Source organism: Psammomys obesus, unplaced genomic scaffold (assembly GCF_907164565.1).
Source record: "Psammomys obesus unplaced genomic scaffold, mPsaObe1.curated_primary_1811, whole genome shotgun sequence".
NCBI classification, from domain to species: domain Eukaryota; kingdom Metazoa; phylum Chordata; class Mammalia; order Rodentia; family Muridae; genus Psammomys; species Psammomys obesus.
The window spans coordinates 9,078,791-9,093,360 of NW_026596109.1; the positions used below are offsets into that span (position 1 = coordinate 9,078,791).

Here is a 14,570-nt window from a genome sequence, read left to right on the forward strand (position 1 = left end):
GAGCCGCAGCTTCGCCGCACGCCGGCCGGCGCGGCCCCGAGGCCCGAGCCATGGAATCGGAGGAGGAGCAGCACATGACCACGCTGCTGTGCATGGGCTTCTCGGACCCGGCCACCATCCGCAAGGCCCTGCGCCTGGCCAAGAACGACATCAACGAGGCCGTGGCGCTGCTCACCAACGAGCGCCCGGGCCTGGACTACGGCGGCTACGAGCCCATGGATAGCGGCGGCCCCAGCCCGGGGCCGGGCGGCGGCCCACGGGGCGACGGCGGCGGCGGCGGAGACGGCGGCGGGCCTTCCCGCGGCGGGAGCACCGGAGGGGGCGGCGGCTTCGACCCCCCGCCCGCCTACCATGAAGTGGTGGACGCGGAGGTGAGTTGGGGGGCGGCCCTGGCCTCGCGGGAGAGGCCGCCGCGCTGGAGTCCCGCGGGCGGGGAACGCAGCTCGCCCGGCTCGCGGCGGGACTCTCGGGCGGGGGTTGTGATGAGACTGGGGTTACAGACATAATGGAGCACCGCCGCTGCTCGGAGATCGGGGTCACTAGACCGGGGTCAGATGGGGAGAAGGGTCTACCCGCCTGGAGTTAGGTATTCGGACCTGAGCTGTGGAGGGCAGACGTCTCCTGGGCTACCTGCTGGGTCCGTGCAGTGGGCAGGAGTCCCTGGAGAGGTGGGCATGAGGGTTCAGCATTCCCACGTTCGGCTGGCTGGGGAGATGGGAAGGGCATGGACATCAGGTGTCAAAGCCGGAGTCCCAGTGGACGAGGGTGTTTGTGACACTAGATCTCGGCGAAGGATTGGACTAGATACCAGGGTCAAAGTCAGAAAGAGTGCAATAGGTCAGCCGGGGTAGAGGCCTTTGCCGGTCACACAAGCAGGGCTGGTGGGGTTAGGAATAGGGTTTAGGTTTTTAAACCAACCGTCAGAAAGAGGGCAGGGTCCAAAATGAGGAAGGGCCTAGACCGCACCAGGAACGGTGGGAGTGAACGAAAGGTAGAGGAGCGCGTTTGGCTGTTTTAAGGTCCGGGTTGGAGGGATGGGCTTGACTAAGGTCCAGTATTATGACAAGGAGTGGAATGGGACTGAGAAAAAGAATGAGTGAGAAGCCTGGGCAGGAATGGGAGCAAAGGAAGGACCCACAGTGAGAAGGTCAGGAACGGGACCCAGCCTGGGTAAGGGGAGTATGGTCACAGAAGAGGGAATTAGATCGCTGAATGGGATGTATAGCCTTAGGGAGGCTAACAAGGGGCCCGGGCATAGACTAGAGATGAGAAGTTAGTAGGACTGGAGTCTAGAGATGGGCGTCTAGTGCGTTTGATCACACACACCTCAGATCTTTAAGTAGTGAAAACTAGGCCTTTTAGTGTTTTGGTTTACAGTGTGAGCAAAGGACACGGGACAGGATGACAAGCTTGCCAAAACAAGGAAGAAAATCACCCAGAAGCCATCGTGCTTATGGTTAATTTGCAGAAAAATGGCAGCCCGTGGCAGAAAATTTTGTACTTTTCTTTAAATAGTGCATCTTAGGGTCCAGGATAGCAGCTTGGCTTAGTCTAGTCACAGAACAGCACAGATCTCAAGTTGGTAAGTAGGCTTGTGTTTTTTAGAGAAATTACTTTGGGTAATTTCTAAGGCACCCAAGTTTTTCCTGAGCAGTGTTCTGAGCTGTTAACTGTGTTTGCAGCAGTTTTTCAGTCCGGTGTTTGCCCACAAGCTCCAGCTAGAATTCCACTGTTAGCAGTATTTAGCTGTGTCCTTAACTGGCAGGGAACATATTCCTACTTTGAGTGTTTTTTAAAAATTCTGTGTAATTTTTAAAGATTATTCTATTTTATTTGGATGGTTTTTTTGAGACAGAGTTTCTCTGTATAGCCCTGGCCATCCTGGAAGACCAGGCTGGCCTATATCTCAGAGATTTGCCAGCTTCTGTCTCCTGAGTATTGGTAATAAAGGTGTGCGCCACCACCGCCTGGCCTTAATGTGACAATATTTTTTTTTCTTTTTTTTCTTCCAGTCAGGGTTCCTCTGTGTAGCTTTCACTGTCCTGGACTAACTTTGTAGACCAGGCTTGCCTCAAAGTCACAGGGATCGCTTGCTTCTGCCTCCCAGAGTGCTGAGATCACAGGCGTGTGCCACTGTGCTCAGCTAGAGTGACAGTTTTTATGTGTGACACCGTAAGATACCAGCTCCCATCACTCCTCCCCTTGTTCTCGCCAGTTTTGGCCTGTTTTGAAATCGAGAAAACTCACTTCTTGTGAACTTGTTTATACGAGTCTGCAAAGGTCAGTGTGTTTTTATCATGTGAGAAATTTTTATTTTCTGTTTCTGCTTTTAATAACCTATAATTGAAACTCAAAGTGAGCTAGAATACATGTGTCCCATTAACACTAGCTTATGTCTTATACATTTAAGGTAGAGGAATCTGTAGTGGCTTCTTGGAATTGAACAGCAGACTTGAGAAATTTGCTTTCTGGAAAAATCCAGGGACTGTGTCTTTTAAAAGAAAGTCTAGCCCTCCTTTCCCCTGACACATGGTTTGGGGGTATGGGAGGCTGTACCATTGCTTGTAAGAATTCAAGGGCTTAGTAAGGTTGCCTTACTCGTATAGTATATGGCAGAGTGCAGGCCAACTTCTGATAGCACCAGGAGTGTGGTAAGAATATTTAACACAGTTTTAAAAATCATCACTCAGGCCACTGGTGCCGCTGTGCACCCTTGGCACACAGTGGGAAAACTGGGGCTTCTGAAGGTTTGTCAGGCTCTGGGTTAGGTTACATTTTATTAATCCTGGCTAAAATAGTTACTACATCACCATGTTAGGCATGAAATTAGTAGCAGAACCTATATTACAGTTCAGGTCCTGGCATCAAAAGCTTTTTGCTGTGTCCAGCTAATAGTTTTAGGATTGAAATCTATTAGTCCAACGTAGCTAACAAGGAAAAGTATAGAGATTGGAAAGAGGTGAGTTGTGAGGCTATTCCTTGATTCTAGGAGAGGTAAGCACTGGACCAAGGCATCAGGATTGCATTAATGGGTAGACTAAAAGCAGGATCATATTCTCTCTCTCTTTTTTAAAGCAAGGCTTTAGAAGTTAATAATTAGTTCCGTTTCCTTGTTTTACAGATGTAGGCCCCAAAGGGAAGTTGTCCCTACAGAGGCAGCCAATAGAACCAGGTGCTTCTGTAGGAAAAAGAAACAGGGTGCAGTAGTGGGTCGGGGGGAGGGAGGGAGAACAAGAGTGAAAAATAGTGATGGTTGCCAGCTATATATGAGATACCCTATTTCTAAAAACGGAGTCCCTTATCTTAAAATACATACATTTCTGCTTTGGAAATCTTTTTTTCAGGGTCCTTAAATATTTTTTTAATGATAAATTAGTTCTTGAGGCTGAAGATGCAGCTTAGTGGTAGAATATGTTTAGTGTACATGAAACCCTGGGTTCTGTCCTTAGCATGCAGATAAAAAAATTGTGGCAGAAAAAATGACAAAAATGGTTGTTTTTATTTGATACATATGTATATTGGGAGAGCAATGATTATGTCAATAAACACTTCATGCTTGCCCTGTCCCATTGGCAGAGGGTAGAGTGGCCAACAGAACATAGAGTGTACATTCTAATGATCTTTCAGGCTTTCGGTTTATAAGAAGTGACTTTCCAAGGTCATGTAGCTAGAATCAGTTTGGTAATTTGGGGCCCTTGTGTAATTAGAATTTGCTTTAAAAATTAAAAATTTGAAAAGTACAATTTACATTTCAGTAAGAGCAAGAGGATTCTATTTAGAGAAACCCAGGTAGCCCATAAAACACGTGGACTACATAGAAAGCCTTTGTAATGTCCCCCAATTAAGTAAAAGTATTGCCTTGTAGAGGAAGCTGTTTTATTCCTGCTGTTATTGTCAGATGTGGGTGTAGAAGTGGTTCTTGGTTGTAGATCTGGAAGGGACTCTTAGGTGAAAGGCGTTACTTCAGAACTATTCCACGGCAAACAAGGAGGTTTGCTCCGGTATTAAAGAGTGTGAGATTTCACAGCTGCTCTAAATAGCTTCTCCTGAGTTGTTTTTTTTTAATTCCACAATATTGTAATTTAATATAAGTGTACCTTGTGACATGATTACCATAATGAATCTAATTATTGTATCTATTATCTATAGTAGTGAAGATATTTGAATTCTTTTACAAAATTTAAGTTTATCGTAATACAGCAGAACCTTTTCTCTTGTGTTACATTAATACTATACAACCATCAGTTGAAGAATAAACAAGAAATTGTAGAAAAGAAACCACAGAAACAAGAAGAGAAAGGGAATATACTGCAAAGATGTAAATGCAGGAAACAAATAGTTCACCTCTCTCGGCAACTGCAACATCATACACACTCACTTATCTTCGTAGAATACTTATACAAGTCCATGACTTCCAGATGACAGGTCCATGTTATTTCTGAGTAGATGAGACTCACTAATCCAGCACCAGCGCCCTTTTCATCCATAGCGGATCATCTCCTGAGCTTTAACACCCCGCTGTGGGAAGCCTTCACTGTGGCCAAGTAAACCCTGTGCCCCTTTGGCCACTGCTGGTAGCTGCTCCCTGGTGCTGCTCTCCACGGCGTTCCGTGGTCTGTATAATCTTTCCCGGAGAGTCAGTAGACATCTGGCCAGGTACCCTGGGCATCTTAGAGATTTCAACAGTTATGAAATACACCTTTCCCATTTTAAATTGTCTTCAGTAAATGCATAAAAGTGTTTGTAGGAGTTTTACATTTACTAAAGAAATAACTTTCCTTAGCTGTCCAGTTCTATTCATTAATACTCTCTGACATGTCATTTCATCGCCTGATCATACAAGGAATTGTGAACTTCATGTTTTGTTTTTATTGAATGTGCACATTCCTCTGGTAGTATTATGTCAGAACTATTTGCAAGAGTTCCTTGCTTTGGTTTCGTTTCTTAGGTTAAGGGCTCAGAGTTGGTCTTGCCATATACTACATGTAAAACACAGGGGAATTAAATCACATTGATTTGTAGTTCTTTTAATTTATCCATTTCTTTCCCTTCCCCAGTTATAAATGTGGCATATTAAAATCATGGTCTTTTTTCCTAAAATACAATAGTCCTGGTGTGTTTTAGTATAAATGTCAAATGAGTATACATTTTAGTAAACAGTGATTTGATTATATGATTTTTAGTTTGCTTACAATGGTTTGATATATTTAAAAAAATCGCATAAAGGTTTGTGGAAAAAATAATCTTGAGATCAGTTGAAAGTAGATGAAATAAAAATAAGGAGTCTGAAGGAGGAATCAGTGTAGTAGCCTAGTTTGTGGAGTTAACCATTTCTCTAGGGTCATTATGTGGTTCCTTTGGGGATTTTTGTGTAAGTGCAGGGAAAGGGTGGATTCTCACTTTTTGCTTGCCCTCTAATCTGCTTTCAAGATCTTTTTCAATTATTTATTTACTTAGTGATCTCTCTTTCCATGTGTGTGTGTTTGAGATTCTGATTTTGCCCAGACCTTGTTAAGGCAGTCTTTCTTGATTATGCTACTGTTAAAGTACCTCAGGCTAGCTGGCCCTTGCGTCTCTGGGAGATCTGCTTGTCTCTGCCTTCCATCCTGCGATAGGAATTCAGAGATCACTACCATATCCATTAAAAAAAAAAAAAAAAAAGATTTATTTGTTTTTATTTTGTGAATGAATTACACATGAAAAAAGTCACTTTTTGGTTTTTTGAGACAGGATTTCTCTGTGTAACCTTGGCTGCCCTGGGCTCAAACTCACAGAGATCTGCCTGGCCCTGCCTCCCTGAGTGATGGGATTACAGGTGTGCACCACCACGCCTGGAGTGTGTGGGTACTTTGCTTGCCTATACGGATGGGCACTGTATGTGTGCCTGGTACCCAAAGGGGCCAGAAAAAGGCACCAGGTCCCTTGGAATTGGAGTTACAGATGATTGTGAGCCACCATGTGGAAATCAAACCTGGGTCCTCTGTAAGAGCAACAAATGCTTTTAACTGCTGAGCCATCTCTCCAGACCCAACACCCAGCGTTTTATGTGGGTTCTGGCAATTGAACCCAGCCCATGAGGCTTTTATTTTCTCATTGTGGCTTTTGCTTGCTGAGCTATCTCACTGGCCCTCACTTGCTTTTAGAATATTTATAATTGGTATGAAGGAACTTCTTTCTGTGTGGCTTGAGTGTATGCTTTTAGCCTATTTATCATAATAAGCCATGACAGCATTATATAGCTTATTAGCTTAGGATTTAAAGTAAGTTTTAGTATTAGAAATATAACTATTGTAATACTTTGATAATTTGATAATGTGAAGAGAAGGAAGATTTCAGGGTTTTTGCTTTTGGTTTGTTTTTTTTTTTTTTTTTTTTTTTTTTTTTTTTTGTAAACACAGGGTCTCTCTGTGTAGCCCTGGCTGGCCTGGAGTTCACCTTGTAAACCAGGCTAGCTTCGAACTCATAGAGATCCTCTTGCCTCTGTCTCCTGAGTGCTAGAATTAAAACCTGTGCCACCAGGCCTTGCAAGGTTTCAACTTTTAATAGGAAAATATATCCTTGTACTTAGATATTAGGTTTACTTCCCATATATTATAAAGATTTGACTTTGAAGGTAAAAATTCTGATGTTTCAAAAAGATCTATTTTTAAGTATTTGTGTGTGTTTGTGTCTCTGTGTGTGTATCTTCATGTACATAAGTGCAGGAGTCTGCAAAGGGTAGAGGTGTTGGATCCTATGAAGGTGGAGTTACAGTTTTCTGCAAGGGCAGAACATGCATTTAACTGCTGAGCCTCCTTTTCAACTATACAATTTTTTACTTTTAATTGAATTTTATTTTATTTTTTAAATTTTATTTATTTTTGAAATTATTTTTTATTCATTTTACATCCTGGTTGTAGCCTCCATCCCTTCTCTTCCCAGTTCCATCCTCTTTCCCTCCCTTCCTTGCTCCCATCCTCCCCCTCCCACTTTTTCATTTTTAATAAGAAAGTATCAAAAAAGGTTTAATAGATTCTTTCAAAGACAGAGATAAGTTTTCTAGGAAATTTTCATATTTGGAATAACAAGAGAAATAAGTAAGCTTATTTAAGTTCAGCTTAGTAAGAAGGAACCATTTCCGAACATCCCAGTGTATTCAGTACACTGTAGAGAGTATAGGTGAACTCATTTGTGTTCAGGCTTTATTGTTTTATTTGCTTGTTTGATTTTCTTGATTGGCATACGTGGAAATAGGTTTTTCTGTGATGTTTTCATACACAGTCATCATTATGCTTTATGCGTATTTGCTCCCTCACTGCCTTCACGAGCCCTCCCCTTTCCTTGCTCTCCTCACCCCCTACTCTTCATGCACATATTTCCCTGTCCTTCTTATTGGAGGCGTTTGTTGATTGGTGTTTGGATTTGGTTTTGGTTTTAAGAGAGGGTTTCATGTAGCGCGGGCGGGCCTCCAGCCCACTGGGCAGCCTCCTGGAGTGCTGGGATGATACAAATGCCACCATGCCCAGCCTACTTGCCCACCCTGTATGATAAGCAGATATATTCCATTAATAGCTGTCATCTATCCCTTGTTCTCCTTCCCCACATTTAAGCTTATTTTTCACATGAGGTGATGTGCTCTAAGAAGTAGGTACCTTGGACTGCAGTAAGAAGTGTCGGTAGCAGCTCAGTGATAGGACAGAGGAACCTTAAAAGCCGCTAGTTAAGTTTTTATAGGGTGATTTGAAACACCTTTTTGTGTGTCAAAAACCTAAGAGGAAGCCTGCATTTATGGTAATGTCACAAACTAAAGGACGTTTCAGTGTGCTTTGTTTAAAAGGACAAGGAATGTGTAATATATTTCAGCTGAGTGTTTGCTTGCTTGCTTGTTTTTAAAGGAAAGATGGCTCAAGGGGTTTCGAGCACAGTTCTCAGCATCCACATGGTGACTTAAAAACAGCCCTTCTTAAGCAGGGTGCAGTGGTGCACTCCTAGCGTTTGGGAGGCAGAGGCAGATGGAGCTCTGTGAGGTTGAGGCTAGCCTGGTCTACAAAGCAGAATAGTCAACGCTGCACAAAGAAAACCTGTCTCAAAACAAAACCCAAACCCAAACAAAACAAAACAAAAACTCTACGTCCAGGGGATCTAAAACCCTCTTCCTGTCTCTGTGGGCACCAGGAATGCATGTGGCCTACACACATATGTGCAGACAAAACACACATTTCCGTAAAATAAAAATAAGTCTTAGAAAAAAAGTTTAGTTTAGAACATCAAACAGATAAAAAAGCTTCAGATGCCAAGAGAGTTCAGGTAAGACAATTTAGTAGATTACAGATATTCATATAAGAAAATTGTTCTTCATTTTCAGAAGAAACAGGTGTTATTTGCCCTTTTGAGAGTATTAGTTTCATTTTAAAGCTTGTATTTGTCATTCTCATTGTTTGCATAGGAATTTTGTTTTGTTTTTTTGTTTTTCAAGACAGGGTTTCTCTGTGTAGCCATGGCTGTCCTGGACTCACTTTAGACCAGGCTATCCTTGAACTCACATCTGCCTGCCTCTGCCTCCCAAGTACTGATGTTACGGGTGTGTGCTACCAGGGCCTGGCTTTGCATAAGAATTTTTATTGTTGAGTATTGTCACGGTTTTGAGTCACAATTGTTTCATACAATTTTTTTTGTTGTTAAGATCACATTGGTAGTGGGTGACATTGTTTATAATATCTGTGGTGAGCCTTTAACAGAACAGATGAACATTTTGTCTTTGTGTTCATAATTGTGTCCGACAGTGAGAAACTTTGTTCCCACCATTGATGTTTACGGTTTTCTCTCTGCTTCTGTGTGAAAGGGAATCTGCTTGGTTTTTTAGAGATCATTTTAACCTCGTTTATGGATTATAAAGCCACAGTCTTGATTGTTTTTATTGTTCTGAAGAGCTAACACAATTAACTCAAAATTTCAATTAGATAATCTTTTTTAGAAATAAAAGTGCTTTAGCTGTGTTATAAAGGTTTGAGGACCATTTTTCTGGGGCTGTCTCAGGTTTGACTTCCCTCTTACAGATAATCTTAGTTGTTTTTTCATTCTTCCCTCTTCTAACAAACTCAGTTGTTTGCTGTCCTATAATATTAATCCATTTCTTTGAAATTTAGGTGACTTTACTTAACATCCTTTCACATGAGCTTATATCAGAAATGGTTTTTTTTTTTTTTTTTTTTTGAAACAAGAAGGAACATGACGCTTGCAGTCTTTATCAGTGACTTCAGAAATTAAAGCAAGATTCAGACACTTCATGGCAGACACTTTGCAGCTCCAGTGACCTGTGCCTTCAGGCCCTAACTTGCTGTGGAAAACAGTCCCTTTTTTCTTCGTGATTTTTCATTATATCTTGTCAGTTTCAGTTGGAAATTGAATTGCACTTTAAAATTTATACTTGGAAATCAACAACAAGGCATTTAGAAACAATTTAAAATAAAATTTGCTACCTCAGAAACAGGAAGATAATCCAGCTACAAAAGGCAGCGCTTTGTCACTTCTCTTAGTTATCCCAGTCATATAGTTACGTAGCCCCTTTCTCCTTCCTACGGAAGCCCGCTGTCAGGGCTGGGGACATGGCTTAGCAGGTAAGTGCACTTCTGCCCAAGCTTGAGAACCAGAATTTGGGTCCCAGTGTCCATATCAAGAGGCTCACAAGTACCTGTAAGGCCAGCTACAAGAGAACCAATGGCCTCTTGAGCCATGCCTGCTTAAGTGCACATGCGCCTTTCCTGTATCTGCTCCAGTTTCCTTTCTTGTCTCTTAATGCTTCTCTGTAACTGTGTGTGGCACTAGAAGGATCTTTCTAACATGCAAGCTTTAATCATAACCTTCGTCATAAGCACCTGTGGGTCCTCATCTCTGAGTAAAATCTAAATTCCTTTATTCCAAGGTTCCCATATTTTACTTGATCTTACCCCTCATCTTCCTGTTCCCTTATAGGTAGGTAATTACCATCTGTTTTCCTACTCATCTAGCCAGCACGATTCATTCTTTATGGTTAGCTCATGCACCATTTTTTAAATGAAGTGCATAAATGTCTTATACTGTTACATTCCTCTACTATATATTGTGTCAAGTAAAACACTGGTGAGGATGATGAAATTTTAGTTTAAAAGATGTTTCTGTGTGTGTTGTCTGTAGTGTTTCCAGCTTGTGTTTGGTTGAGTAGAGGAATTACTTAGTGAATGAATGGATTAAAGGTCAAATGATACTTGAATATTAAACCAGAGTTTTGGGAGGCAGTACATGGCTGTTCTGGGTTCTTTGCTGGCTAGCTGTGTTACTGGGCAAGCCATCTTACCTTTCTGAGCCTAGTCCTCTCCGAAGTGAGATCGCTCAGCCACTAAGGTGTGGTAGCTTGGAGTAGGAAATGTCTCCATAGGCTTAGGCATTTGAACAGCTGGCTCCTACTTGTGGCACTGTTTGCAGATGTTTAGAAGGACAGCCTGTCTAGAGGAAGTGTGTTCCTGAGGCAGGCTTAAAAAGCTCTGACTGCTTCCAACTTGCTCCCCCTGCCTGGTGCGTGTGGTAAATAATGTGAACTCCCGGTGTGCTGCTCCAGCCGCCATTACTGCTGCTTGCTGCCATCCCTCCCTGCCACAGCAGCTCCTCTCCTCTGGAACAGTCAGCCCAAATAAACTCTTCTGGAAGTTGGCGTGGTCATTGTCTTTCATCGAGAGTAATTAATGTACCATGCAGTCGTGGAGACCTGAGCTTGGATTCCTAGAACCACATGTCTTAGTTTGGATTTCTGTTGCTCTGTCGAAACATCATGACTGAAAGCAACTCGGGGAGGGAAAGACTTATTTCACTCACAGTTCCATATGACATTCATCGTCAGAAGCAGTGAGGGCAGGAAACTGGAGGTGGAGCTGATGCAGAGGACATGGAGGGTGCTGCTTACTGGCTTGCCTCCATGGCTTGTCAGCATGAACTCCACCAGCCCAGGGAGGGCACCACTCACAATGGGCTGTGCCCCAGCCCCACCTCAGTTGCTAAGCCAGATCTTATGGAGGCATTTTCTCTTCAGGGTCCCTCTTTTCAGATAATTCTAGCTTGCTTCAAGTTGACATAAAATTAGCCAGCACATGACATAAAGTCAGAAGAGCAGAATTAGGCAGGTCCCTGGAGCTACCTGGCTGGCTACTCTAGCTACAAAGCAAGAGACTGGTTGTCCTGTAAAATATGGTGGAGGGGGAGTAGGGAGTGAGAAGACCCCTGCTGTCAACCCCCGACCTACGTGCACGCACATGTGCATGTGTGCATCCTGGACAATTTATGGTTTTTCAATGCCCCCCCACACTCCTCTTGGAGAAAGGGTCTCATGTAGTTCAGATACTCAGACAGGCCTCAAACTTGCCGTGTAACTCAGGCCAGCCTTGAACTTTTGATCCTCCTGCTTTTACCTCCCAAGTGCTGAGAATTACAGGTGTGTGCCACTATGCCCAGCTTTAATTTTCTTTCATTTACTCACCCATTTGTGAAGTTAAAAACTGTAGAACCAGGGGGCTGGAGAGATGGCTCAGTGTTTAAGAACACTGGTTGTTCTTCCAGAGGTCCTGAGTTCAATTCCCAGCAACCGTATGGTGGCTCACAACCATCTATATTGGGATCTGATGCCCTCCTCTGTCATGCAGACATACAGGAAGACAGAACTCTCATATATAATATCTTAAAAACCCTGTAGGACCGATCATATTTACATATTGTCTTGCTTAACAGTTTTATTGCTGTGAAAACACACCATGATGATGACAGGTCTATAAAGGAAAACATTTAATTGGGGCTGGCTGATGGTTTCAGAGGGTTATTAATTGATTATCATCATCGTGGTGTGCAGGCAGACGTGGTGCTGGAGGAGCCCAGAGCTCTACATCTTGATCTGCAGGCAGCAGAAGGAGACCGTGTGTCACACTGTCACACTGGGTGTAGCCTGGACATAATGATCTCAAAGCCGGCCCCTGAAGTGACACACTTCCTCCAACAAGGCCACACCTCCTAATAGTGTGGGGTCAGCATTCAAAGACATGAGTCTATGGGGCCATACTTATTCAAATCACCACCCATATAAATACATACACAATATTTAAAAATAAGCTAATACTAAAATATTTATACTGTTATTTTTGAATGATGAGGTTGATTTTTCTGAATTAAAGTTTTCCTTGATGAGTTTTAATGGCCTGTAAGTTTTACTAAATAAACATTAAAATACAGATAAACTGTTATCTGCCCATTAAAATGCAGGTAGTTAAAAAGCCTAAAGCATTTAACAGTTCTTAGAAATAGACTATCAAATTATTCAAAATGATTCTGAGGAAAATTAAGTATAAAAAGACTTACTTGGTTTTTGTCTAACTGAAGAATAAAAGAAAGTTTATTGCTTCCTACTACATAACTGATCTGTAGAATGGACTGTATATAAATATATGGTGAATGCATTAGATTGGCTCACACAGCGTGCTCTGTGTAGTCCAGCAGTAGCTGAGAGGCTGTAATACTGGAACACCGATAGTCCCTATCTGGAGCTGAAGGCTGGGGGAGTCATAGAATGTTTCTGGTCTTCAGTCTATGTTGGAAGCCCCAGGAAGCTGGCTCTGATACCAGGAAGAAATGCAGTCACAGTAGTAGGCTAGATGAACCCACCAGGAGTGAAAGCAAGCATGCTCAAAGTAGTTTCCTTCTTCCTCTGCTCCTCTCTGCTGTCACCAAAAGGTGCTGCTATGTTTAAGGTAGGCCTTCCCCGTCATATAGCTCACAGGCGTGCCCAGCAGCTTAACTTTTAGTTGATTCCAGATCAAGTTAACAACGAAGATTAGCTGGCACAGGAACTATTTTATAAAGACTATGAGTTCATACTTGGTTATCTAGATGTTTGCTTTGTTGTTATTACCTAACTATAAGAAACTGTGATTCCACAATAGTTATGCAGGTTGGGTCTGAGTGAGCAGCATTTTTAGTTTCGCTTCCGGCCCTGCTTACCGCTTTTCTGTGCTTCTGTTCTCCTCATTACTGCTGTGTATTCTGATTGATCTCTGTCTTATCTACCTGCCATCTTTCGAAAGGACTGTGACAGTATTTTGAAACAGCTGTCTCAAGAGGTTTGTTTTTAGGTAAAGGACAGAATACAGAGGAGCATGGGTAGACACTACTGGCACAGTTAGTGATGTTTCTGTTTTCCTGCATCCCCAGCAGTGTTAGAACTATTAGGTCATTGGTTGGGTTCAGTCTGCAGTTTTTAAGGATTTTATTCACCTGATTCTTACTGCCCTTTATATATAGCAATAGTACATTCTTTTTTATTTATTATTTATTACAATTTATCCACTTTGTATCATGGCTCTGGCCCCTTCCCTCATCTCCTCCCAATCCTACCCTCTCTCCCTCTTTCTTCTTCCCCCCTGCTTCTCCCCCAGCCTATTGATAGGGGAGGTCCTCCTCCCCTTCTATCTGCCCTTAGTCTATCAGGTCTCATCAGGAATGGCTGCATCATCTTCCTCTGTGGCAATAGAGGAAAACAGAGCAGAAGAGCTGTTTTTGTTATTTTATTAAATGAAAAGAGTGCTCTGAATAAAAACTCTAGATGCATATTAAATAATGGTTTAGATCAAATTTGATTGGTACCAACACCCATTATAGTGAAATGTCTGAGCAATAAAATAGTCAATGCCCATTTATTAAAACTAGCTATTCAGATCAGTTGTCAAGAACTACTGCGTATGCTAGGCACTGAGGTCAGTATTGAGAGTAGATACAAGGATGAACACAGACATAGTCTCTTCTCAGGACTTTTCTCACTGCTGTGACTGAGACCTGACAAAGGCGGCCTAAAAAAGAAAGGGTTTATTTTGTATCAGGGTTGGAGAGGATACAGTCTATCATGTAGGGAAGCCATGACAGCAGGAGGGGCTCACAGCTTGTTTTTATCTTGTCAAATCAGGAAACAGAGAAAAGGACAGAGCTGCTTTTTTCCTCTTTCCATTTTCAGCTCCAGACCCTAGCCAGGGATGTTGTCCACATTCCTTCAGGCCAGGACTTTGTGTTAGCTCATTCTCTCCAGCATCACAGACAAAAAGCTGTCCTCCCTGATGGCCTAGACATTTCTTAATCAACTTAATCTTAAGTTGACCACCGAATCAGCCACCATACTTCTTTATTAGAGCCTTGAGCTTAGCAGATTTCTTAGTCCAAAGTGTAATAAACTGTTTGGTTTTTAAAGCTGGATACTTTAAAATTATGAGTTAAATATGAAGAAGTGTAGATTTATCAAAAGAATTTGGACAGTGCCTTAGGAATTTTTTGTGATACAATATATCTATAGTGATATATATTGCCAGGAAACCAATTTTTTTTTTTTGCTGTTTGGTTTTCTGAGACAGGGTTTTTCTGTGTAGCCTAGGCTGACCTGGACCTCACTATGTAGACCAGGCTGGCCTCAAACTCAGAGCCCCACCTGCCTTTGTGTTTCAGGTGCTGGGATTAAAGTCATGCACCACCACTGTGGCAAACGAAATGATTTTTCTTTTAAGATTGTTTATTACTATTTTGTATCTTGGAAC

General features: G+C 42.4%; 1 protein-coding gene across 4 annotated transcripts in view; it reads left to right on the top strand.

Annotated features, from left to right (window-relative positions):
* The first annotated feature begins 10 nt into the window (after window positions 1–10).
* Window positions 11–14,570, top strand: part of Usp24 (ubiquitin specific peptidase 24) — a 139,695-nt gene continuing 125,135 nt past the window's right edge. For all 4 annotated transcript variants that reach the window (XM_055628946.1, XM_055628943.1, XM_055628945.1 and 1 more), the window contains exon 1: window positions 11–371. In XM_055628946.1, the coding sequence (XP_055484921.1) occupies window positions 51–371 (321 nt within the window). In that variant the 5' untranslated portion in view covers window positions 11–50. The remainder of the gene's footprint in view (window positions 372–14,570) is intronic.